General features: G+C 45.1%; 2 protein-coding genes across 5 annotated transcripts in view; both read right to left on the bottom strand.

Moving 5' to 3' along the window:
* DNAJB14 (DnaJ heat shock protein family (Hsp40) member B14) overlaps positions 1-8929 on the bottom strand; it is a 28060-nt gene extending 19131 nt beyond the window's left edge. For 2 of the 3 annotated variants that reach the window (XR_007203576.1, XM_048303352.1), the window contains exons 1-2: positions 8700-8929; positions 2894-3068 (exon numbers count right to left, since the gene is read on the bottom strand). Coding sequence is in view for 2 of the 3 variants with exons in the window: in XM_048303352.1 (XP_048159309.1) it covers positions 2894-3068; positions 8700-8832 (308 nt within the window). In the remaining variant the exon portion in view is untranslated. Of the gene's footprint in view, positions 1-2893; positions 3069-6853; positions 6985-8699 lie in introns of all 3 variants that reach the window. The other variant, XM_048303353.1, reaches the window with a different exon arrangement.
* Positions 8930-10225: 1296 nt separating this feature from the next.
* On the bottom strand, positions 10226-12472 carry LOC125326723 (histone H2A.Z). Of its 2 annotated transcripts, XM_048305165.1 has the most exons (5): positions 12280-12472; positions 11847-11924; positions 11346-11459; positions 10771-10900; positions 10226-10619 (listed from the first exon to the last, which is right to left on the bottom strand). In XM_048305165.1, the coding sequence occupies exons 1-5, from the start codon at positions 12280-12282 to the stop codon at positions 10558-10560; spliced, it is 387 nt and encodes a 128-aa protein (XP_048161122.1). In that variant the 5' UTR covers positions 12283-12472; the 3' UTR covers positions 10226-10557. The 2 variants fall into 2 exon arrangements, with proteins under 2 accessions (XP_048161122.1, XP_048161121.1); XM_048305164.1 differs by lacking the exon at positions 12280-12472 and having other exon boundaries at positions 11847-11972.
* Between the last annotated feature and the right edge of the window lie 11828 nt (positions 12473-24300).

Below are 24300 nucleotides of genomic sequence, written 5' to 3' on the forward strand. Positions count from 1 at the left end.
TTACACCTTACGCTTCTCCCTGTTGAGCAACTTGCAAGCTCATGTAATACTCTACAGAACTGTTATGGTAACTTGCTAGTGATCAGTGTCCCCTGTGTATGTGGAAGAAATGAAGCCAGCACAGAGGTGCTTGTTTGTACTCATACCTACTCACATTACTAGAGCAACCCTGATGAAAATTAATGCAGCTAAATTAGTTACATTGCTCCAAGCACGTCTTCACTATGCTTCTTAAATCTGCTGTCACAAGCAAATTCAAAATAGCTGGACAACTCCAGGAACTCTAATCAGTGATCCAAGCCAGAGAACTCAGAGTCAGTCCCCCTGTCTGACAGCTCACTAAAGCTTACAACAAAAGCATTGGAAATGGCGTGGAAGTGTATTTAAAGCAGGAGCATTTTCCTTATGTCTTCCTTTAGTTACTGAACCAAGAACTCCTAGAGGCAAGAATACTTGAGGAAAACGACCACCTTTCGAATCATGCACATGCAAACCAATTTTGTTTGTCCAATATCAAATTCATGCCGAGTGTCAGAATTCACTGAATTTTGAAGATTTTGCTACCTTGCTGTCTACAAACTTTTTCCCTTACATGAAAAAAAGACAAAAATTGGGCATGAAACACTGTTTAAAACCATCTCTTCTCACACACTCTTTCTTTAACCAATTCAAACATCTGAAAACCATTCCACTGTGGTACAGCAGAAGCATACGGTGGTGACAAGCCCTTTTCTCTAAAGAATACCCTCCACAGAGAGGCATGTTTCATTTAATTGGAAAAATGTGGGGCCTGACTGAAGCAATATCATATGCTGCCTGTCATGTTTCCAACTAGAAAGCTCATTCTCACAGCAGTTTAAACATGAACGTTCTCTCAGTTATCATCACTGAATGTGTTACATTTTTCCATTAAGTTTTAGCCCATTGTTTGTGTTTAATTCTGTTCTCCTTGGCAAGGCATACACGTTTTTTAATTCTTAACCACAAATTTTTGAAGTGGTTTGTTTATGTCATTAACTAACAACATGACAACCATTTCAAAACTTCCAAGATGAACAGGAAACTTGCTCTGTTGATCACTGCACATCTAAACAAAAATTCAGTCCCTCTCCAAAGGTTCATGAACTGCTGTATTAAAGGACAGCAGCTTACCCAAGCTAAGGTGAAGATACTGTTTTAACACGATTTTAAGTGGTATGTAAAACACTAATAAACATGGGTTGTTCTGTAAGGTATTACAGTTGCTTATTTTGCAAAGATCTTGGTAGGTTTTAAAACTCCAATATTCAATATTCTTGAAGCAATGTTGCATCAAGATTATCCTCAATGTGCAACTTCTTGAATATCCCTAACTCTGGTCTTGATCTCAACTGGATTAAGTTTATATTGCATCTAACAAATCCCTTCAAGGAAGCAATACCCAATACCACAAAAGCCTACCGGAGAAAAAAGCTGGCTCTACAACACCATTTCAGTCAAGACAAAGTAAGCAACATACCTTCTGGTGAAACAAACAAACAAACAGAGAGCTCTTGCAGGGAGCCTGATGTCAAAGCAGACTGCAGCTCAGAATGGCACGTCACAAGTGAGTGACTACTGGCACTAATAAAGTCCTCTTTGCAGCAGCTTTCTGGGAGTATGTTACATATTTTATTTTGACCTAAACTGCATTTTATAGAGAACTTCTTTCTGGATATTTTGTCTCACACATGTGTGTACACAAACACACTCTGCATTCATTTTAATAGTTGATATAAGGTGGCCAAAAACGTACAGGCTTACCCATGTTTTACTTTAGATGTATCACAAAAGGCAATAACATTAATTAAGCAGAGATGATGGTAAATGAAAAGTTCTAGTAAATAACATCAAAAGGATAACCATATGAGAGCTGCTGCTGTCTACCTGCCTGAATGCAGAGCTTCTCTAGCAACAAAGAAAAGCTACTTGTTTCCTCACTGTTAGCACAGCTGAACAGATTATAGAACTTCAGGAAGATCCCAAGATAGTATCAACAGTAACATACATTTCACAGATACACACAAAAAAATCCCCCACAAATTTCTGTTATGCACAACAGTTCATCCAATATATACAAACTAGGAGACAGGCACCTCTTGATTTCCCTTCAAGCTTCCTCAAAAACACTGGGGCTAGGCTTATCTGAAAATACAAGGGTTTGAGGCATGGAATTTTGGAGTGGCTATACCCATATTTCTTTAGCAGAAACCCAGCGCACATACCAAATTTTTTCTTGCTCCTACAGCCAGCAAGTGTGCAGTGATAACATGACTTAAGAGTTACTTGCTGCAAAATGACATTTTTATAGACCTTTGTTTCTTTTCAAAAATCCTTTCATGATGTCACCTCATCTTAATACTATCAAGCTGCACTAAACAGAGTTTATACTGCAACTCGGACTATGTGTTCCAGTGCTTCTCAGACATCTTTACTTCCAAACCAAAATAATTTTAACGCTTGTCTAAGACCAGCCTGTACAGCAGGATTAGCCTGAAATCAAACTTTAGGAGTGAGCATGTATTTTATGTATAAAAATATTTAATAGAAGCACTGTCCTGCAAGTTGTACTACAGAATTTTCATCACTTCTTCCATTTACCATGAGATCTACTTAATAACTATTTTGAGTATTATTTTTACATAAAGTAGCCTTGATAGTTTAAAGAAAGGAGTAGCATCTTTATTGCAGAAAGTGACAGTGTCTCATTCGGTGTTTAATACCAGCAAAACTCTCCTCTTCCTTCTAGTCAAAGTTCAGTAAAATTAATCCCTCTGAGCTAATCTCGAATTTCTGTGGCTCCTTCAGATGCTAGAGCTGAAAGCATAAATACATAATACACAGAATGAAAAGCAGTGACATATTTAAGCCATACCTTAATACTCCTTCCATTTGGTCTTTGTTGTAGCCTTTTCCACTTTCACCTGCAGCAGTTGCATTGCTCTCCTTCGTGCTATTGGGCTTACTTTGATCACTGCTACTGGCTGGTTTTCGGCAGTAAGCGCCTCCCCCAGCAGTACTTCCATTCTTCATAATAGCTTCCAACAAAACTATAAAAACAACAGTATTATCATAGTATCATTACAGGTATTAGTGATTAAGTCAGGGCTCCCAAGTATCTTAAATGAGAGCACCACATTACAAGACTAGCTGCTACATCCTCATTCCTTATTGATTGTCACTATGCAAATGTTTCTGAAGCCACTCTAGCAATTCCTTTTCATGGCAAGACTATGGAAGAGTGTTTCAAAATTAGTGACTGGACTCCTCCCCTCCATCTCTGCCAAGGTAATGTAACACTGGAGAGAACTTGTCCAGCTGCTTTCATTTCTAGATGTTTTTCAGAGGCACTGAACCTGTGCCTTGGGGTGAAAACATCTGAACACCTGAATAAGCAACTGTAAATTGAAGAAGAGGAACTAACCTCACACTCTATAGAAACTGCAAATTATTCCACACAGAGATCAAGCCCATCTCCAAGACATTTCAGTTCCTATAGTACATACCTATCTGTAACCTGAGTCATTAGTGCCACAAACTGACGCTCTATTCCTTCCAGGCAGTATCAGCTGAAATTCAAACCACTGTTAAAATGCCACAAAAAGTCAGGACCAGTAAGTACATCCAACTCAAGACCTGAATCTTGAGAACCAGTTGGCTTTTGCTAGTTCTTGAAATCCTCTTTCATTCCATGTCCCAGCAGATCCCAAATTTAGCAGTCTTAATAAACATTATACACAAAGTCTGGTTTTTCTTTCTATATATAAGCCTGTATTTTGGGGGTATCTGTCTTACCAATGAACCAGAAACAATACTACTCTAACATAAGGGACTGCACACAAAGCATAATATAAATCAAAGATTATTAAATAGTCCTGCTTTCCTGAAAACAGATTCCTTCAGAGCAAGATGGCAAACTACATAGGCCAAATTTGTTTCACAAAGAAAATTAGTTACTATCTGCATTAAAAATGCACTAATAAAAACTGCTAAGGAAAAATGTCCCGTGCACTGTGAAAGCATAGCACTTTCTTCTAGAAATCTAGTGGGAAGAATCCTTAAGAATTTTCTCCTAAATTAAAAAAAAATTCTCCTCTGCCTAGCATGGTCTTTCTCAAGAGCAGCAGAAAACTGGGATCCTACACATCAGAGCTTGTATCTCACAGGAAAGAAAAGTGGTGCTTTGTTGAAAAGGAGAGTGATCACTTCTTAAAAACTCGCCACTATTTACTTTTACATTCACTTATTACTGAATAGCTACACTCAGCCTGAACAAGAAAGTCAGCTGACTTCAGAGCTGGTCCTGTGCTCTGCCCGTCTCTGCAAGACTCATGGATTGATCAGATCAGGCTCTTTACTGCAGATATAAGGAAAAAACTAAGCTTTAGATCTCTACTTGTAACTGAGGGTATGCTTTCACTACAAATGAAATCTGGAGCTTGAAAACAGGAGAGCTACAGCTGCATTATGGATTATAACTGAAGTACATATTTAATATTTGCAATACTTTATTCTAATATCCTCCATTGTGGCATATAAAGTTGTGAGGTAAATGAAGTAATAACAACTCCAACGAGGTGACCAGATCTGCAGATTAAGAACTAATCAAGAACAGAGCTTTGAACAGACAGTGCCCTCAGAATGAAGCATTTCAGTCCAAATGTGCTCCAAACAAGTGCTAACAGAAAACAAAACAAAAAAATAATTACATTTCTATCCAGTGAATATGGCATTTAATAATGGTATCACATAGAATCCTATTGAACATGTGGCACTCTTGAAATAATGCTTACTCAAAAGTTTTACACTTCCTAGTTTTATATTGGTATTGCTCTAGAAATTTCTCATCCCTGCACCAACATTTGTGCAGAACCTGTGGGAGCAGAAATGGCAGAAACACAGGCATGGGCAACAGTTTGCATTTTTAACATCCAATGTCTCTTCACAGCAAGTGTAGCTCTAAGTCTCTTAATGAACAGGTTTGGCTGCAGTATACTTTGAACATTACTAATCACCTTCTCAGACCTCATAACAGAGCTGCATTGCTGAGAATACAATGCAGGATGCTTAACAAAAATAAAATTCAAATACATCAGCGTGAACTTCTTAAAATAGCAGGACACAGCATATACAAACATACTATTGTTCTACACTGAAAAAGAAAACCACACCAAGGGTATAGGGCCATTGTTTTCTTCAAATAAAAGATACAGTTGAGATAGTCAGAAAAAAATCTGACTCCTCCATGAATTGCTGGTGGTAAAACCAGCTGTTAGAATTGTAGTACTAACAGTGTACTAAAGAAAACTTCTGTTGTGCATCTAGTATTTCAAAATAGGGCACACAGGGAACCAAAGACTTATTTTGTTAGCAGGTAAGACAACAAATCTTATCTCTGATTGTGTCTGAAGCCTCTCTTGTGTGTACTATTACCTGCTGTTGAATGAAAGATCCTTGGACTACATTTAATTCCATTATGCATTGAACATGACCTCCCCACACACTTTCGCTAATGGAAGAACTGTTTAATTCAGAATTTGTCCTAATGCAACAACCTAAAAACTAAGCTGACATGCTCCCAAAAAATTTGTTTTTAAAGGCAGCATCAGAAACGGGGCAAGAAAATCTTAAGAAACACTGAAAAATAAAGTTTTCTTTAACATTGTTTTCTGCCTTCAAACAGAATGGCACGTAAGTTTGAAAAGGACATCTTGTCCTTTGTTATCTTTAAATCCACTCTTAAAAATCTTTTCCAGAAAAGCGATTAGGTTCCATTCAGTTGCAAGATGAATCATTAGCAAAAATCAAAATCAACCAATTTTTTGAACAGCTGAAGCGTAAAACGATTTTCTAGCAAAGAATGACGTCAACATGAACACTGCTACTATGAAGTCATTAGCTCACTATCATTAAATAAGCACTGACCTTACATTTCACACTAGTAAAGCCTTAAAATAGCACTGCTGCAGTCAGCGTATTTCAGGCAGAAGCTTTGTTTAGCAAAACCAAACTTCACTGACGACTGAACTAGTGCTGAATGCCCTTTAAATGTAAATGTTGCCAAAAGCAGATCACACATAGTATTGTTTTAGAGACAATAGTTAAAACCTATTCTCTGTCCTTTTGTAATCCACTATAACATCAGGAGGAGGAAGCTCCCATCAGTAAAAGATTCAGCATTACCATTCTCATTGCTTTTATGACTGACAGAACTTCATTTGTGAAATGGTGGGCAATTGTTCTCAAAATGATGCTAAAGGTACAACATATGAAGAATCTGCAGTTTCAGTGAGAAATTAGTTCAACTACCTTCTAACCCACACTCCAAAGAGAAAAATAAGTGAGCAGAGTGACAACTGGAGCTGTACCACATTGTCCTAGCACCATATAAACCCAACACATTATGACTGCAAAATAAGAATTTGTGTTAGAACTAAATGGGCTCACAAAAGCTTAACTGCTTCTTTCTCTCTGGTATGTGCTATCACACATTTTTAATTATGAATTATGGGTTGGATTTTTTTCTTCAGTGGACTCCCCACTAAAAGGTGTCAATGAGAGCAATTTAATTTGTTCTTACCCAATGTAAAATGCCAGTTGTATTTGTTGCACACCTTCCAGAACCTGTCCTGAAAAAAAGACATTCTGTGTCCTTGCACCTTACTGCACTTTTATGAGTGCCTTTTAAGTGCCTCAAACTTTAAAACCAAAATAAATTCAATGAGTTGGTGTTGTTTTCAGAGGAAATGAGTTTAAAATACTTAACAACCTCCACAGCTAGAAAACTAAAGCACAGAGACTTACAAGTCTACATAGTCTCCTAATTTCTAAGTACCTAGTTCAAATCAGGCCTAGGGCCTGAATCTTTTCAGGAATATTAGGGCATCTGCAATTCTCTTTAGCTTCAGATGGAGTTTTAACTGCCCACCAGTTCCACAAATCAGGCCCTTGTTTCAAGCTGAATACCTGAAAAACGAAGCACAAACAATTAGCTGGTCACCAATGGAAACGGAGTGAACTGACTTATTTAACACCACAGAGAAATTCTGTGAAGCTTCTCTTTAGACACAATTCCCCAGATTACAGCCCACTACCACAAGGCCATCTTCTTTTCCCCAGGTCTGTGCCTGCCTCATTCGTGATTGACTTTGCTAATTTCCACAGTGAATGAAACAAGTGTCCTACAGACAATAGCCTAATTAGCCATCTATTTCTTGCACTGAATACTTTATAATGGTGGTTATGTAGTGGCAGTCCTACTTAAAAAAAAAAACCCAAATGCTCAAAACAAATCAGATGAAGATTTTTTCCTGAAAGCTACTCTAACTCTTATCTTTGAGATATAAAATTATAATAAGCTGTGTGAAGCAGATGAAGCTATTTGCTCTCCTTGGTGGAAGAAGCTGAATTGAATTCCTTTGCCTTCCTGCCTCCTGACCAACACAGATTCTAAAAAGCTCGAAGATTTTCACACATGTCATGTTCTCAAGCCACAGAAACGTAGGGGAATATGGCAACATCCATGCTGTTTTGCAGGAGAAAAAACAAACACTTGAACAATTAAACACTAATTTAAAAAAAAGCGCTGGTGAGACCTTCATTTATTGTTTGCATATAAAAAGTAGTCATGAGATAAGAGGCCCGAAAATATTCACTGCATCTTCTCACAGCAACTTCCAGTCAGGATTTTGCCTCAAACTTACATTCCAGAAATGGCAAATACTGAGGCCTTTAAGTGGTACAGCACACTGAAGTTGTTCCTACTCCTTCTACAGCATAGATCACGTAAGTGAGAACCAGAGGAATGCAACAAGTCCCTGCTGCGTCCAAAGGTGTTTTGAACTGACTTCTGGCACTGTGTGACAGAAAGACACCAAGACAGGTAACAGTTCTACATACACTGAAACCTTACTACTGTTCCTTTAAAAAAATTATTTCTAAACACCTTTTGCTCAAAAGATGCTAAATATTTTTCAAGTTTTTAGTACAGAATAGTCAGAAGAGCTAATTAAGTTTTAGAGGAAGCCACATATTCCATTTTCTCTAGAAAAGGTAAACCTGTGTGCAATTCCTGCGTGGCTACTGTACAACCAAAAGGGAACCAAATCCAAGAAAACCCAAACCACAAGTATATTTGAGAATGAAGACACAGTCCACTCTGGAGCTGCAGCTCTCATTGCAAGCTGTTAGAGAGGGGTAATTCACAGTGACAGAAGAGAAGCCAACCCAGCCTGTCTCGGCCTGGGGCCTGAGATGTCCTGATGTTAATCGGGGCTAAGCCTCGTCTGTATGGCTGCGTTTATACTGATGGCTGAAGGGAGGAGGGGGAATGCAGGCGAGGAGCTGGGTCGGTCCTGGGAGACCCCCGCTGGCGCCGGGGGACGTAAACCCACTGCTCCTCAGCGCCTCACGCCAGTCACGCACTGGCGGGGGGAAGGCACCTGCCCTGAGCCCTACTCCTGGGCACAGACTCCGGCCTCCTTTCCCAGCCGAGCCGCGCAGCCCGCCAGAGCCCCCGGGCTGGTTTTGGGGACCGGGTCCCGCTCGCCTCAGCCTGCAGGGCCCCCCCAGAGGAGGCCCCCCCCTGCGCCCGCCCTCCTGCGGGCCCCGCGGTCGGTCCAGGCTCGTCCCGACGGAGCCGGGCCGCGGGCAGCGGGAGCGGGGAGGGGGCCGGGCTTCACCTCGGGCCGTCTCGGTCGGGTAGAGCTTCTGCGCCTTGCCCAGGAAACGGAGGGCGCGGTCGCGGTTCCCGGCCTCCAGCGCCTCCCGCGCGATCCCGATGCACTTCTCGGCCTCGTCCCGGTTCCCCTCCATGGGCTTCTCCTTCCGCCGCCTCCGCCCGCCGCAGCGCAGAGAGAAGGGGCCCGAAGCCAGAGCGGAGGCGGGCGGGGCGGAGGGGCCGAGAGCGGCACGGGGCGTCAGGCGGGGCTCCGCTCACTCCGCAGGGCTCATCCCGCCGCTGCCCCGGCGCTGCCGCAGCCCCAGCGCGGCGCTCGCACCGGCGCCAGCCCGGCCGCCCCTTCCGGGCCCCGCCGCGCATGCGCCGCCCCGCCCGCCCGCGGCTCCGCTGCTGCCCGGCCTGGAGCGCATGGAAGGGCCGGGAGTGCTGGGATCGTCCCAGCCGGGAGCGCAGCCGCCCGCACGGCCCCGGGAGGGAGCGGGCTGCGATGGAAAAGTACCGTGCGCGCTGCCGCAGCACTGCAGCCCCGCACAGAAGTAAGAGGAGCCCACGCGGTGCCACTGCTTCCCGTGCCCTGACTATGCTCTAAGGTACTCATTAGCTCCTCGTAACGGCTCACTGTAATTAGTGACAATTACAACCCGGCAAGGACTGCTTAGCCGCGAAGGAAGCAGTCGGGTGCTGATCCAGGGAAGCACCGCAGCGCCAGAAGAGTGCAGTTAGCACAGGTCTAACCAGCGTCTCCGATCTAGGTCACCGCCTTCCAACTACAGTGCTGCAGCAGAGATTATTGTCTGCAAGATCTTAGGGACGCACAAGAGCCTGTTCACAGCAGAAGCATCTCCATTTGCAGTACTTCACTGCTGACTGCAGTTCTGGAAGGCAGGGAGCTTGTCACCTCCAGCCACACACAGTAACCATTCCCTTCCACCTCAACGAAAGGAGGTTTCCCTCACCACAGCAACCGGCAAGGCTTTGCTGTACGAAATGAACTGGCAGAGTGGAGGACAACTGAAGGTGTGGCCAGAAACCCCTGTAATCCACTGCTACTGAGGACTCTACTGCCTGACAGTTTAAAGGCTGCTGCAGTACTGCCGCTACTTTCATGGATGTCTGTCCAGAGCTTTTGCAAGCTGAAACAGTAAGAGGGGCCAGGCCCTTAGGTGAAATTATGTGAAGCATGGAATTTCAATATCCCTTCACCTTATCTTTCCCTCCTCTGTGACAGACCCTTTTCCTCTATGAAGGCTGACATTTGAGTATAACCTGGCCTTAAATAGCATCAGCCTTTATGTGACAACTTCAGCACACATCACAGCAGGTTCAGCTGGGAAGAAATGTAGCTTTACAGGACAAAGCCCTGTGCCCTTTTTTACTACATTTATTTACTAACGGCAGTATTCGCAGGCTGCAATTCGAGATGCCCCAAACCCAGAAGAAAGGGTTGTTAGTTACATGCTCTTGGAACAACTTCAAGAGCTGCACAGTGGAGACCACATATTTTCCAGTTAGTGGAAAAGAGACAAATCACTCTTGACATAACATTTATTATTTCCACTCTAGTAGATGAAAAGTCTGTACAAAACCAAACATTTCCTTTACTTAAACCAATCTAAAAACAGTCAGCTCAATTACAACCCACTACAAACACAATAGCTTCTTTGAAGCCATGGTAACACTTAAATACGGTTAAGACTTCAATGCAGAAATTTGGTTTGTTAGAAAGCTCAAGGGAGCTTTAGCTTCTTAAAGTTAAAAAAAGGCAAAATCGTGTTTCACAGATACAGTCCACTGGAATCACCAACACTGGACAAATTAAGTACTTCAAGTCCTGAGATAACAAGGAATCCTGGTATCCTTTAGACAGTCTTCTGTTGTCCTTTCTTGCCAATGAGGGACTTGTGGATATGTGGTATTACACCTAAGAAAGAACAACAATTAAGACCATGCTATTTCTTTTCAATGATTTCCCTAAACTTCATGCTTCAAATGAAATGACAGTACTAAGGAACTTCAAATCTGTGACAGTTCATGCCACCCAAGTACCCACAAACAGCAAGCAATTGACATACCACCACCAGCAATTGTTGCCTTGATCAGAGAATCCAGCTCCTCATCTCCTCTAATGGCAAGCTGCAAGTGACGGGGAGTGATACGTTTCACCTTCAAGTCTTTGGATGCATTTCCTGCCAGCTCCAAGACCTGAGAAAGACCATTTTTCATCAGTTACACAATCAAGTGAGACCAACTGCACAGTCTTAGCTGTTTAATTCTCTGTTCCAAATACACTGTCACCGTTGGTGACACCAAGAGAGCACAATGAGTCTTTTGAAAAGGCTCCTCCTTTGGAGCTCTGAATTTAGTTTTCCCAATAATAGAGTGTTTTACAGCAGGTATGACATGCTGGAATAGCCCATTTTAGAAGTTTTTTCACACACTGCATTTTTCCTGCAAGTCACAGTGCAGGATCTGCACAAAATGCAAAGGATTTATATTTAATGGTCCTCTGATGATGCATGCACTTAAAACTGTCTCAAAGCACACGGAGAGTTCACAACCCAGTCCAAACTGTCAGATACAGTAAGCTCTGGTCGTTATGCCATTTGGGAGTTGACCAACTTGCTTGCACTCCTTGCAGGAATTTTACCTCAGCTGTCAGGTACTCCAGGATTGCAGCACTATAGACAGCCGCTGTGGCTCCTACACGCCCATGGCTGGTTGTCCTAGACTTCAGGTGCCTATGGATGCGGCCAACAGGGAACTGGAAAATAAGAGAAGTATGAACAGGCTGTGACAACAGAAAGCCTCTGCACAAAACCACATCCGGGACAGCAGAATCCCAGTGGCAGAAGCACAAGCTGCATTTCGAAACTTGAGAATCCAGCTAAGACACTACATGCCAAACTCACATCAGCAACTTCACAGTTTTCAGCACAAGCAGTAGCAATGGCCACAAGGGAATTATTTTCCCAGCTGCACAGATATGCAAATGTCTAAAACCGGCCGGATATTCTAAGGTCTGGTTTGCTATCCTTACATCATTCCAAACAACAGGCAGACAGCAGAGTGTGAAGATTTCACACTGTACAGACCAACAGATGGAAGGCCAGCCTGACTGTCACTCATCCACGCCCCAGCCCCTGCTCACCTGCAATCCAGCCCGTTGAGAACGGGAAACTGCTTTGGTCTTGGTCTTCCCAGAGTCCTTCCCAGCTTTCCCGCCAGCCTGGCAACGCCAAGAGAAAAGCAGGAGCTGACATCCCCCACCGCACATGCGCCCCGCCCCCGCCCCCCCCCCCACCCCGCGCACAGCGGCACAGGCGGCTGCGAGGCGCATGCGCGCCGCCCGCCGCACCGCGCGGCACAGGCCGCTCCCCGTGCGCATGCGCCGCCGCCGCTCCCCGGCCCCGGGGCGCTACTGCGCGTGCGACCACCCCCCCCGCCCCCTCCAACATCGCCTCCGCCCTCCCCCCACTAAGCCCGTGCGCGCTGCCCCCCACCGTCAGCAGCGGCACGGTACTGCACCGCCCCGGCCCAAGCCACGGTCGTCCACCCCCCGAGCGGCCCCCGCGACTCCTCACCATAGCGAACCGGAGCGCAGTGTCGCGCAGGGGAAGGCTGAGGCAGAGAGCGTCCCGCACGCACGGAGCCCAAGCGACAGCACCAACCTACCCCGACCCGCCGCGATTCAAACTGCGCCCGCTCCCGCCTTCCCCCGGCCCTTTATATCCGCACCGCGCGGCCGCATCCGGGAACCCCGGCCCAGCCGCCAGCCAATGGCCACGGGCGGGGCGGCCGCTCTGCCCCAGCGACAACCAATGGCGGAGCGGGGCGGGGCCGGCCGCGCGAGGAGGGCAGCGGGAGAGGCCCCGCCCCCATTTAAAGAGACAGGAGCGCTGAGGGGGTGTCTTGGTCCTGTCACCCCCGGTGTGGGGGCTTCTCCAGCTTCAGCCCCCTCACAGGCGCCGGCAGCCTGCGCTGGGGATGGGGCTCCGTGGGGTCACCGGCGGGAGAGGCCCTGCCAAGAGTCACTCCACTCATTTACCCGGGGTTCTTTATCGCCAAGTTCCGCTCCGGCTCCGAGCCTCGCCTGTGTACTCAGATCGCGCCAGAGCCGCCGCACTGCCGGCGAAGCCTTCTTTCCGCAATGGAGTTCATTGGCTTTGTGTGCTAAGCGCCCCAGGAGCAGCCTGAAGGAGATTATCTTCTTTCAGGGTTTGGGATGAGGGGCTCTCACACTGCGTTGCCGAGGACACGAGGCTGCCCAGGGGCGTCGAATAAAGCTCCCATCAACTCTTCAAGATTCCGGGGGTGGGGAAGTGCCAACAACTCTACACACGTGGGCTGCTTTTTATTTTTACCTCTAAGCAGGGGATGCACCAATACCTAGGGCCTCAGACTCCTTTGTGGTGCCAGATACTTCACAAACTACAGTTAAAAGCAGTTTATCACGAATTCTATTCCAAGTGTAACAATCAATGCAGTGCAAATTTCCTCACCTTGGGCACTTCGAATCCCTACCTGTGTTTCCCTAAAATGAAGCCTTAACCTCCTTGGTTTTTCGGGGTGCCATTTTCAGTACATTATCATTTAACCTCAGAGCTCAGCTTAAGGGTGTTCTTGGTTAATCCAATTCTTTCAGCTTCAAAAAAGTAACAATTCACTGTGCTCTTCCAGAACACTGTAAGTCTGTGTTATCTGAGCGATTTGCAGTCCATTTGTGAGCATGCAATGAGCTCAGGGAGAAACCCTGGCCCTTAGATGGCTGAATAGCTCTTCAGAGGGAAGATGAGCTGGATCTGTCATGCACTTTAACAATCTGATCACAAACCCACCACTTTAGTAGGTGTAGCTTGTATTTCCTCTACCTTGATATTTGAAGGCTCCTGAGCACAATTACAACCAGACATTTAAAAGGAGGTAGAGCTGAGGGCATAAAGCTCTCATGAGGATTCTGTCCTCGCTGAAACTTTTCCACTTTTTTCAGGTCTACAACAATTCAAATACTTTAGGAAGCTTTAAGACAGGAGGATATGTGCTGATCCCTAGAGCTTCACTTCAAGGTCTTTCGAGCTGTTCACGGAACTAGTAAAGATTTAAAACTTTGTGGCTCTTCTTCTCCAATGTCTGACTACAAATACTTGGTCCCCTGGCTACAAAGGACTCTGCTTGAATCTCTGTGCAGCCTAAGGCCACATCATCAGTGCCTTCAGCGCCCAGTTTCAGTCGGGCATTTAGTCCCAGCTGCTATTGCCTCAGGATGGGGAGACCTACTTCCAGGCACATTCACAGAGAGGCAGGACTGAATTAAAAGCAGACACTCCTACATGCAGGGATCTGGCAGTTTGTTTTTATGTAACTGTCTGGTGCTTCTGTCTATTTGAAGCATCAGTTGTTTATATTCTCCTTCAGCAAGAAAGAAGATAAGAGGGTTTGAAGAATTTTGGGGTTTTTTTTAAGTTTAAAAACAAACCTCAACATTTTACAAAAGCCTGCAGAAGTTAAGATTTCATTCAACATGCTGTTTAAGAACAATTTCTGTTCAAAATCAAGAATCCATTTGCCCTTTACCTTGCAGGAAAAGGGAGCCAAGTTGCAGGCCATAAGACCCCTGTGGGAACACCATTCAAGATGTAGGAAGAAAAAAAAATATTTTTCTCTTTGGTTTCTGTCCACAGAAGTGCTAGGAAGAGGAACAAAAAGGCCTCCTATGAGATGGAGATAATCCCTGCCACGGACATTCCCTGGTTCACACATGAGCTTTCCCGACGGCTCCTTCTGGCTGCGCGCTTTCAGCTGCTCGGAGCTCCTTATAGCCGGGATTACACAGGCAAGGCAGCCTAACACCAAAGGTTAAGCTAAAGCAAGGATGTATATTTACCATACAGATCAGGTTAGGGACATATCAGGTAGAGTACATGAAACTAGCCTCAGATCACCCTATGCCAGCTAACAAGACTCTCTCACAAGCACAACCTGAACTTCCCTCTCTGCTGTTCAAAGAGATAAATTGAAACAAACTTAGGTACACAGGAACAATCCCAAAGCAACTTCAGACCCAGCTGTTAGCACAAATAACCTCAACCCCACATGCCCAAAAGGAGCCAAAGGGAGCACTTAACCACCTCCATCCTCCTAATGGTATTTGTACCTCAAGCCTATCCCCAAGTGTCTGTCTCTTACCTTTGAAGGCCACAGAGGTGAAGGGCTTTGCATCATTTACCCAGCCCTTGTGCCCCTGGTTTATTACTACGAAGTTTTTCTGGTGCTCCTCATACAGATGTTGTGTCGGCACAAGTGCTGCCTGTGTTGGGTAGCCTGTGCCTGACCTGCTGTTGCTGCAGTCCCTCGCACGCAGCCCAGCAGACGGGCTGCTGCTGCGTTGTCCTGGACGGCGGCACTTCCCACCTGCCCGGGAAGCCGGGTGGCTTTGCCGGTGCCCTGCCTGGGCCGGCTTGGGGCAGGTCCTTGCTGAGAGGCCATCAGCCTTGCACTGTGAGCTCCTGGGTAAAGGTTACCTCTGCCTTGGAGACAGAGTTGTACCTGAAGGACCTTCAACCGCCTGGCTACCTTCTCAGACCTCAGGAGAACTGGGGTGTGGTGTTGCTTTCTTTTCTACTCTGCCTACTACTTGGTAATATTTCCTTGGAAAAAAGCACTTATTCCCAATTGCCTCCAAAATAGAAACACGTTTTCTAAAGCATGTACTACTTCTCACCCCTCACTATGAACATGATATTATTTGGACTTTCTTGAATTAATTTTTTTCAGGATCTGACTTTCTGCAGAAGTCGTGGAGATCATCTTTAGTAGACCGATGAAGCTCTTCCCGGAAAGCTCTTTGTACCATACCCTTCAGAACTATACAATTTCTGGATCCTGCACAAGTTTAAGTGGAAGACACATGTCTAGGTGCTCAGCTCTGCCATGGTATTCACAGGATATCTGTGGAACTTCAAAAGCCAGGCAGCAGAAAGTATTTGAGAAATTAATTTTTTTAGGTGACAGCTACACAGTTTAGTTTTTAGTATACAGTTTTTAGTCAGAGGTTTTAGTATGCCGAACTTTGAACTAACTCCCCTTAGGCGAGTAATATAGTTTGTTAGGGTTTTTTTAAGTCACCACTTAAATGAATTTAGGCTCTAGGTTTTGTGGTGAGATGAATTCCAGTATGACTTGTATTTGCCCCCGGGGTTCTTTCCCATTGCAGAGAGCTTCCCTTCTGCCTTTTTCCAGGATCTCTATCAAATAGCAGGGTTCTGCTCAGCTGGGTCTCTCTGCTGGCTGCTGTATTTGGATTCAGGAAAATCCCACCCTCTCTGGCTGCTCTGTTGTATTGTTTGTAGTGATGAATGGATTCAATTGCTCGGCTTAACAGATACATTTATTAATCTGTTTGTTATCTCTAAACAGCTTCACTCATTGTAGGAATGAGATACGGTGTGAGATATGTGCTGAAGAGATTACCATGGACATGATGGCCTGCCGATGGGGTGACAGTTTATCTATAGGTTGCAGGTGATTCTCATCACTGCAATCCAGCTGGAAGAAGGAGTGACACTAAAGTGTCACAGTTCTGTTCTGCCCTTGCCCAAGACACACAGCCTTTGTAATTTCTCTTTTTGTAACTCCCAGTATTCCTCATTTAGGTATAAAGTGTCTGCCCCTCCCCTTTGTGACAGCAGCTAACAGAATATTTGACTACATTCTCACCTCCACTTCTACAAAAAAATCTAATTCCGTATTTGAAATACTCCATGGCAGAGGACGAGAATACAACCACCTTGCAGACAAGTCAAAGGGCTTACTCCTGTCTCCTTCCCCAAAGTCGGGATGCCTTTTTAGTAAGATTTGCACCTCTAGAACATACCTGGAAACACTTGTACATAGTACTATATATTTATATTCTGTACATCTAGTGAATCTATCACTGCCAATCTAAAAGAATCTACAACTTGTTGTTCCAATAAACTGCACTGTTTGTGAGTCTGTGTTCATGCAAGTTCTTCTGAACCCAACCAGACTTATAGTGTCTCATTGGGAAGTTTCACTATTTGTAAATCTCTGATTGTGAATGAGACTTAGGACGTAACCCACTTTATTGGTGCATCTGGGATCTTAATGAATGCAACTTAACTTACAGTGCTGAATTGGTTATAATAAAAAAATTAAACCTAGCTGCACCCAGACTCTCTAAGGACTAGCTGGAAAGCAGGAGAGTTTATTTTCTGATAAATGTCTATGCTCTTCACGCAACACAGATCTCTGTAATAGTTCTGCAGTTAACACTTGCATACTGATTTCAGAAAGACTTGAACTACCCCTACATCTACACTGTTTTTCATGGTACACCCTTGTATTTGCTATTAATAGTGTCATAATGACTAGCCTGAATAGATTTTTATCTTGTTCTTGTTTAGCCACCTCTGAAAGGAAACTACAGCTAGTTAGGCAACGTGAAATGAGTCTGTCAGAGATGGTGACAGCCAGAACTCCTTAATCTCATCCTTCCCATTGTCTTACACCAAAACTCATCCCTCAACACTCTCTTGTTGCTGTTTGCTTTGGTCCTCCCCCTTACCCATATCTGAGCTCTGTTCAATATAGTAACTGAAGTTATATTTACATGGTATTTTGTGTTGGCTACAAAGTCATTTGCAAGTGCCTACTCCAATTATGTTCAAGTTGGGGAGCTCTCAGGTGAATCTAATTTGCCTTGTGATACCTATGTCCTGAGGACATTGTAATCAAATAGGCTTTTACCAGCTGTAGAAACTTTGTTATACCAATTCCTTTTCCTAAGAAAGCAACCTGGAAAAAAAATGAAAAAGAAATGGGAAGAAAATTGCATTTTCCTGAAGGTGGCTTGTTCTAGGTTTTCAAACAAAATGAAAAATCTCTACACAATTTGTTCTGTAAAAATGAAAGGAAAAAAGAAATGCCATCTGCCCTTTGGAAGTCCAGAGAGAAAATTCACTGGGAGGCTTGCCCTTTCCTTGCCAAAGTCATTGCAAGTAGAAGGGATCTTAGAAGGATTCTTAGGTGGTAGGAGGCAGCTACTACAGCTATCATTTCTTCCTCATGGTGTAAATAGGGTTTTGTAGAGAAGTAACTGAAGCTCACAACTGGAGTGAGATCCTGTACCACACCGGGCTTGTGACACAGACAGCCTAGCCCTCACTGAATTATACATAATTAATAATATGTTCTCATTTTTAGTCATCTGCAACAAAGAACTGCAAGCCCCAGGGCCTGTTTTATACTGAGAAATCACGAGTTCTCAGAGCGAGTTGAGGTGTCAGCACAAATATAACTGTTACCGACACACCTTCACAAACAACAGTAAGATTAACAGAGTTCATTTCTGCCAAAATTTGGGATTATAGCTAAGGGCATCTCATTCCCAAGAAGAGTAACTCCCAGAGAGGTTGGTTTTTTTAAAATTTATCTTTAAGTTTTAGTAATTGTACCTAAAAAAGAAAAAAAAAGGGTAAGTAGGTAAGTAGACTCCTCACCTTCTTTCATCCTTTCTTTATTGTTTGCTGCAGTGAAGGGCCTTCTGCACTGGACTTGTTTTGGAAATTTGCAACTTTCCTTAATGCAGAGGTTTGCACTTGGAAGTGTTTGATCTTGCAGTATGACTATTACTGCTCAATTAAATTTGATATACTGTGAAAATGAGTCACACTTTGATCAGGGCTATAGAGATTAATCTCTTCAGCTGTAATGGGGCTGTTGACTGACCAGATGAAATTGTCCCAATGGTGGCAGCATAACATAAGAAATAAAATACGAAAATATGAAGGGTTTCCTCTTCAGTAAGGTTTTTTAGGCTGAGTCATCATCACCAAAGAGGTATCAGTGTTCTCTGGAGGTGGGATTGCCGTTAAAACCAAAGCACAGCACTTATATTGCTGCAAATTTGGAAAGAAAAACATTTTGTTTTTTGCAGTCAGGAGACCAGGCCAGGTCAGCATTTCACACGAGATGGACCTTGCCTGGCAGCCATCTGGTTAAGATCCTCTGCTAGGATTTCAGAGCAGGAAAGATAACATGCATTAGGGATCTTGTGGTAAAAAAAAAAAAAAAAAATATTCTTAAATGTGAAAGCAAAACAAAATCTAGCATGTGAAATTCACTAGGTGAGGCTGCTGCAGATGAATAAAGGCATAATTATGCAGCTATAAAATGACTGACTTTAACAAGTAAGCTCTTTTCCAGCTTAAAAAACCCCTCCCATCCCATCACATTTTGTGGGGATTTTGTATGTCCTGATAACTTTCTGATTATACATGTGAAAAACGAGGTTCACTCTCCTGTTAGAATTTAAAGAGTTTAATATAAAGACAATAAGAGACACATAAAATAAAGCAAAGGGATAACGGCCGGGTGCCTTGGCGCTCTGCCAAGAGCACACCTGATGCTCGAGGTGAGTCCTTTTTATACCATTTTTACTGTCTGTTCTCTATTCATATTCAAACTTTTCCAGGAGCTGTTCTGCATGGCCACTCCTTGGGTCCGCCTTTTTAGAGCATGCGTAGTCTTCTGCCTTGTGGTTTTATTTCTTTTGATTCTTGGGGTTGGGGCCGCTAGGTAAGAGTTGATAGTAGAGTGGATCTCTCAATTCTCCAGACAGTCAGGGCTGATTGCAGCTTTGGGCCTCTTTGCCCCCCGGGCAGAGCGGTGATAAAGGCTCTCGGACTCTCCTGGCCGCCCGTTCTCCGGGCGGAGCAGCCTTTGGGCCCTTTTGTTCTCTGGACAAAGTGTTGATTAGCAGCTTCTCGGGCCTCATCCTCTGTTCGCTTGGAGGTTATCTTACTTGCTCACACTTGCTAACATTCTTGCTAAAACGAGAGAAAACTACATCCACACAGCAAAAAGCATTTCTAACATTATATAATATCTACCTTAATACTTTGCGAGAAGCCAATATTATAATATATGTTTATAACATACATCATTGCATCTTTTCTAATTTTCTCACCTGGGCCTGGGCCTGCATGGTCTTGCATTTGTCCCAAATCCATGCATGTAAAAAGCAGAAAAAATGTAAACAAGTTTGTCAAATACAACAATTTACTGGTGAGGCCTTGCAGCACTTGGGAGCAGTCTGAAAGAAGAGAAATATTCAGGACGGGGAGAGTTAAACATCGGGGGTTTGAAAGGCTTTCGTCAGGAGCATCTTCTTTTCTGTGGCTCTTCAGGGGGATGTGTATCCAATCCCTCTTATCTTAGTGAAGCAGCTGGGCTACTGCTGCTGTAAATCAGGAGCAAAACCAAGGGATGGTGACAGGCAAGAGTTATGGCAGGGTGGTGGTGGTGCCTGGTGAGAGACAGCAGAGCAGCTTAAAACGAGGTGCTCGGACTTCCTGTGGGAGGGAGAGATGGGGGATACGGAGCCTGCAGTGCGGTGGCGACAGCAGGGAAGGGGCAGAGCTGATACCTGTGGGGCAAATCCTTCTCTGGGGGGTGGGAGCCTCCACCTCCCGAGCTTGGCATGGAGCAGCTGGGAGGTAAGTGTGGGGATGGGCTCAGGGTGGGAGTGCTGGCAGTGGGTGTTATATCACACCCTGCCTCTGAAAGCCACTGGTGCCAGAGTCAAAGTCACAGGAGCTGTTTGCACACCACAGCCTCTCAAAATTGCAAGGCTGGTGATGCCTTTCTCAGTTTGAGGAGCAGAGGCTTTTGCTAGCACACAGTAATATGGCATCTTCGAGGGCAGTGATTATGGGTGGGATTTTTAGGCATTCCTCTTGGCCATAATTTTGATCCTGTTCACCTGGCTTTGGCGCATGAGTGATGGTGCAGTCAAAATGCTGGAGCTGCTGCGTAGGAACCGGGTTGCATAAATACATATGCACAGCCTGATTTATCTCCCTCACTGCCTGATTCCCCAGCAGAGCCCCAACAATACCACTGGGCTTCCCTGTGCTTTAGAGCAGCCCTAAGGATGCAGGGTTCAAACATGCAAAGTAGCCTCTGATGAGTCACTACAGAAGAAAAGGGTTTGATGAGCAACTGAGAGTTGTCACGCAAGACTACAAAGGTTGTTTCAGGGCAGTGATCTGCTTCACATCTCTGCACGGAGCAACGCAACAGGTTCCCCGTTTTCCTTCCTGCATTTGAGGTAGAGTAATGCTTGTTGCCCAGCTGGGGTCCCTGAGGAACTCTTGGATCCAGGGACTGTTGATGCCTTTAGTCCCTGGTGCTGGCTGTGAGGGCGAAGTGCTGCAGACAGTCAACCTGGAGGAAGTCCAGGGGACTTGCAGCTGCCTCTTACATCCCTTCTGCAGGGAGACCTTACTTCAAAGTGCCCCCCCTCCACCAGCAGCTGTTTCCTTCCTCTCTTGGTCTTGGAGACACTTAAAATAGCACAACGTTTACCTGAACTGAGATGTAACCACAGTGGAGGACAAAGGAGTATTCTTGCTAATGTCTCTGCTTGTGTGGGACTAGCTGTGTGCTTGCAGATGCCTTTTCAGGTTTGGTAGGCAGCCAAGCAACAGCTGTTTGTGGTAACATCTTCCTGAGCTGGGATCAGTGCACTCCAGTACTTTGTGCACCTGCCTTTTGTCATGCATAGGTCTCAGTTTTTCTTACTGTTTAGGAAAAGAAAATAGAAAAAAAGCCCCAAACACAAACAAACAAGCAAATCAGATTAGGGGTGCTCAGTGGGGGATTTCTAAAGGAACTCCCTGTAAAATGTGAAGTTGCCCTACATGTCAGTGCCTACACAACTGCAAAAAGCTGAAAGCCTCCCCTCTGCTCCGTTTTGTTGGGACAAAAAGTGAACATCCAGAGGTTCCTGGGCCACCTGCCTCAGAGGAGCCAGACACAGCATCTCTACAGCAGTGAGGGTAGAGGCTGCCATCAGGGCATGGCTGATCATAATGGACATTGTTGTGGAAAGGTGGTGTCCCACAGAGAGCATATATGTCAGGATGTACCCCCATGGCAGTGGAGCATGGTCACAGAGGTTTCCCCTGTGACCTGCAGCACCTGTCCACCATATCCTTTCCTCTTTCACTTACTTGGTCATTTGTTTGCTGTTACATGTATTGGCTGTACCAGACTCGCAATAGAAACAGCTCCTCCAAAATGCCACTTTTCCTACTCCTTTCCTGAGGTTTCAGACAACCTATCATGGAGCACAAGGGAGACACCGCAGCTGTGGGCATCTTGCAGGTCACAGATCTGCACCTATAAAAGCACTGCCACTGCCTCTTGCAATATGGTGCACCCTATTTCCTGCAGCTGCATGAAACATTCCCGGTCATGTTCCAGCCCCAGGCACTGCAACAGTGACAAAATATCACAGTAACAGCCCACGGCCACTGTGTGAAACCAGACCCTTACTCATCAGCTTTTGCGCTGCTTCAGAAACACTGTCCTACCCTTCACCATAGGTCTGTACTCAGCTTTGCCTGAGCTGGACCTTTAACATCAGCCATGTTTCTAGCAAGAAGCACTTCTTACCAGGAGTATAATTTCCTCCTTTTAAATAAGATCAAAAGCATTCAGCAATAACCAGTTTGGTCTATGACTTGCATTTCCTCTTGGACTTGCTATTGGCTTACAGGGATTTACATTCCCATCAGCACTTTCAGAACAGCACCACATAGCCTGAATGGGTGTGTGCGTGGGTGTGTGTGTGTGTCCAGGTTTCCTACATCCCTAAGATTATCAGTCAGAAAATCAAATGTTGGGGCATTTGCATGTCATTGTTGCTTACCTATTTTTTCTACTTAGCCTAATTAGCTAACTAGGCTCATTTAATCCCCAGCATTCACTAATCCCAATTAGGGATGGGCCCAAACCAGGACCTGGGTCCCAATTAGGAGATAACAAGCTCTTGGCAATCTGCTGCCTCCAGAAATCCCTGCAGCTGATCGTGGTGTGTGGGAGTGCAGGAGCCCCCATGAAACAGCAAGGAATTGTAGACCCACATCACCTCTGTGCTCAAGCTATACAGACAACTGAGCAGCAGATCAGGATCTAAATGTGTCATTTACTTTGCAATGGTCTGTGTATATCTCGAGCACTATACCCTCTCCCCCTGCCCCCCAAAAAAGTGAGGGGGAGTTGGTTTTTGCACCTGTCTGTATCAGTTGTATCAAACCATCTATAGTGGCCAGAAGAGCCCCTGACCGTTAAAGCTCATATCTCGTCATCCTTTGCAGCTGCTTCTTGTCCCCTTGGCTCATTCTGAACATGACATGGTGACAAACCCACACACATGCTGTAGCCACTATGCACAGGTAGCTGTAGCAAGAAATTATGCCCAGATGAAAAAGTGACCTTGTTCTGCAACAGCTGTGGTCAATTGGACAGGCCCTGGGGCTTACTTCTGACTTGGCTGTTGAGAAGGGCTACTTGTGTCTGCTCTCCTTCCACATGCACAAGGGAGGGACCGTGGCATGCAGACCGCTTCCAGGCACTTCAGCATGTCCCCATGAACATCAGGTCCAAGAGCCCATCACTATTTCACCAAAGCTACAGATCTGAAGGATGAGGTATGAGTGGTCTCCTCCGGATCCCACACCACTGACATGGTTTCTTTCAGCACAGAGTCGCACAGAGAGACTAATCAGCACTTGCCTCCTTGATGTTTTCAAAGAACCATGTCTTCCACTTGGGACTGTACCTGGTCTCCATTTTCCCCCGTACTAGGGAAGGGTTTTACCTTCTACAGGGCTGGCACCACTGGTGAGACACGCTGCATTCCCCTGCAGGGAGACAAAGGGCTTCTGGTAACCTGTGTGGGCAGAAGGCTTCACATGAGCCTCCTACAGCCTTTTCCTAAATATGTTCTTCTTCCCCCAGCCAGGGATATCTGACTCTGCCAAGATGTGGATGCATAAGTTGCCAGCTCCTCTCACTGGAATCTAATAGCTAGCTCACTGACCAAAGAAAATCCAATTTGGCACCAAAAAAAGCAAACAGTCTAATTCTGGTCTCTCATATTTTTTCCCTGCTGGTGCAGTTCATCAGACTTTTCACTGATTTATACCTTGGATGCAAGAAGAGTTTCAGACTCAAGGTTATTCTCCTGTCAGGTGTAGACATGTCCTCACTGTAACACAGAATGAAAGGATTTATTAGCTGCGGATGTTCACAAAGGGAGAGAGACATGGAGCTCCTGGAGCAGGTCTGGCACAGGGCAATGAAGATGATTAAGGGATGAGGACAGGCTGAGGAAGCTGGGCCTGTTCAGCCTCAAGAAGAGACAACTGAGAGGGGAAGTCATCAACATTTATAAGTATCTGAAAGAAGGATGTCAAGAGGATGCAGCCAGGCTTTTCTCAGTGGTGCCAAGCACTGGGACATGAGGGAACAGGCAGAAACTGATGCACAGGAAGTTCCACCTGAACATGAGGAAGAACTTTACAGTGCAGGTGGCCGAGCACTGGAACAGGTTGCCCAGAGAGGCTGTGGAGTCTCCCTCACTGGAGATATCCAAGAACTGTCTGAATGCAATCCTGTGCAATGTGCTCTGGGATGACCCTGCTTGATCAGGGAGGTTGGACCAGATGACACCCTGTTGTCCCTTCCAGCCGGACCCATTTTGGGATTCTGTGAATGTTCACATCTGTATGACAATT

Source organism: Corvus hawaiiensis, chromosome 5 (genome assembly GCF_020740725.1).
Source record: "Corvus hawaiiensis isolate bCorHaw1 chromosome 5, bCorHaw1.pri.cur, whole genome shotgun sequence".
Taxonomy (NCBI): Eukaryota; Metazoa; Chordata; class Aves; order Passeriformes; family Corvidae; genus Corvus; species Corvus hawaiiensis.

Excerpts from the sequence above, each read along its gene's own strand:
- LOC125326723 (XM_048305164.1), bottom strand. The coding sequence starts at position 11,972 with ATGTGCGGTGGGGGATGTCAGCTCCTGCTTTTCTCTTGGCGTTGCCAG. Across the intron at positions 10,901-11,345 it reads TGGAGTACCTGACAGCTGAG|GTCTTGGAGCTGGCAGGAAA; the intron begins GTAAAATTCCTG and ends GGTCTTTCTCAG. Across the intron at positions 10,620-10,770 it reads GGCAACAATTGCTGGTGGTG|GTGTAATACCACATATCCAC; the intron begins GTATGTCAATTG and ends GTTCTTTCTTAG.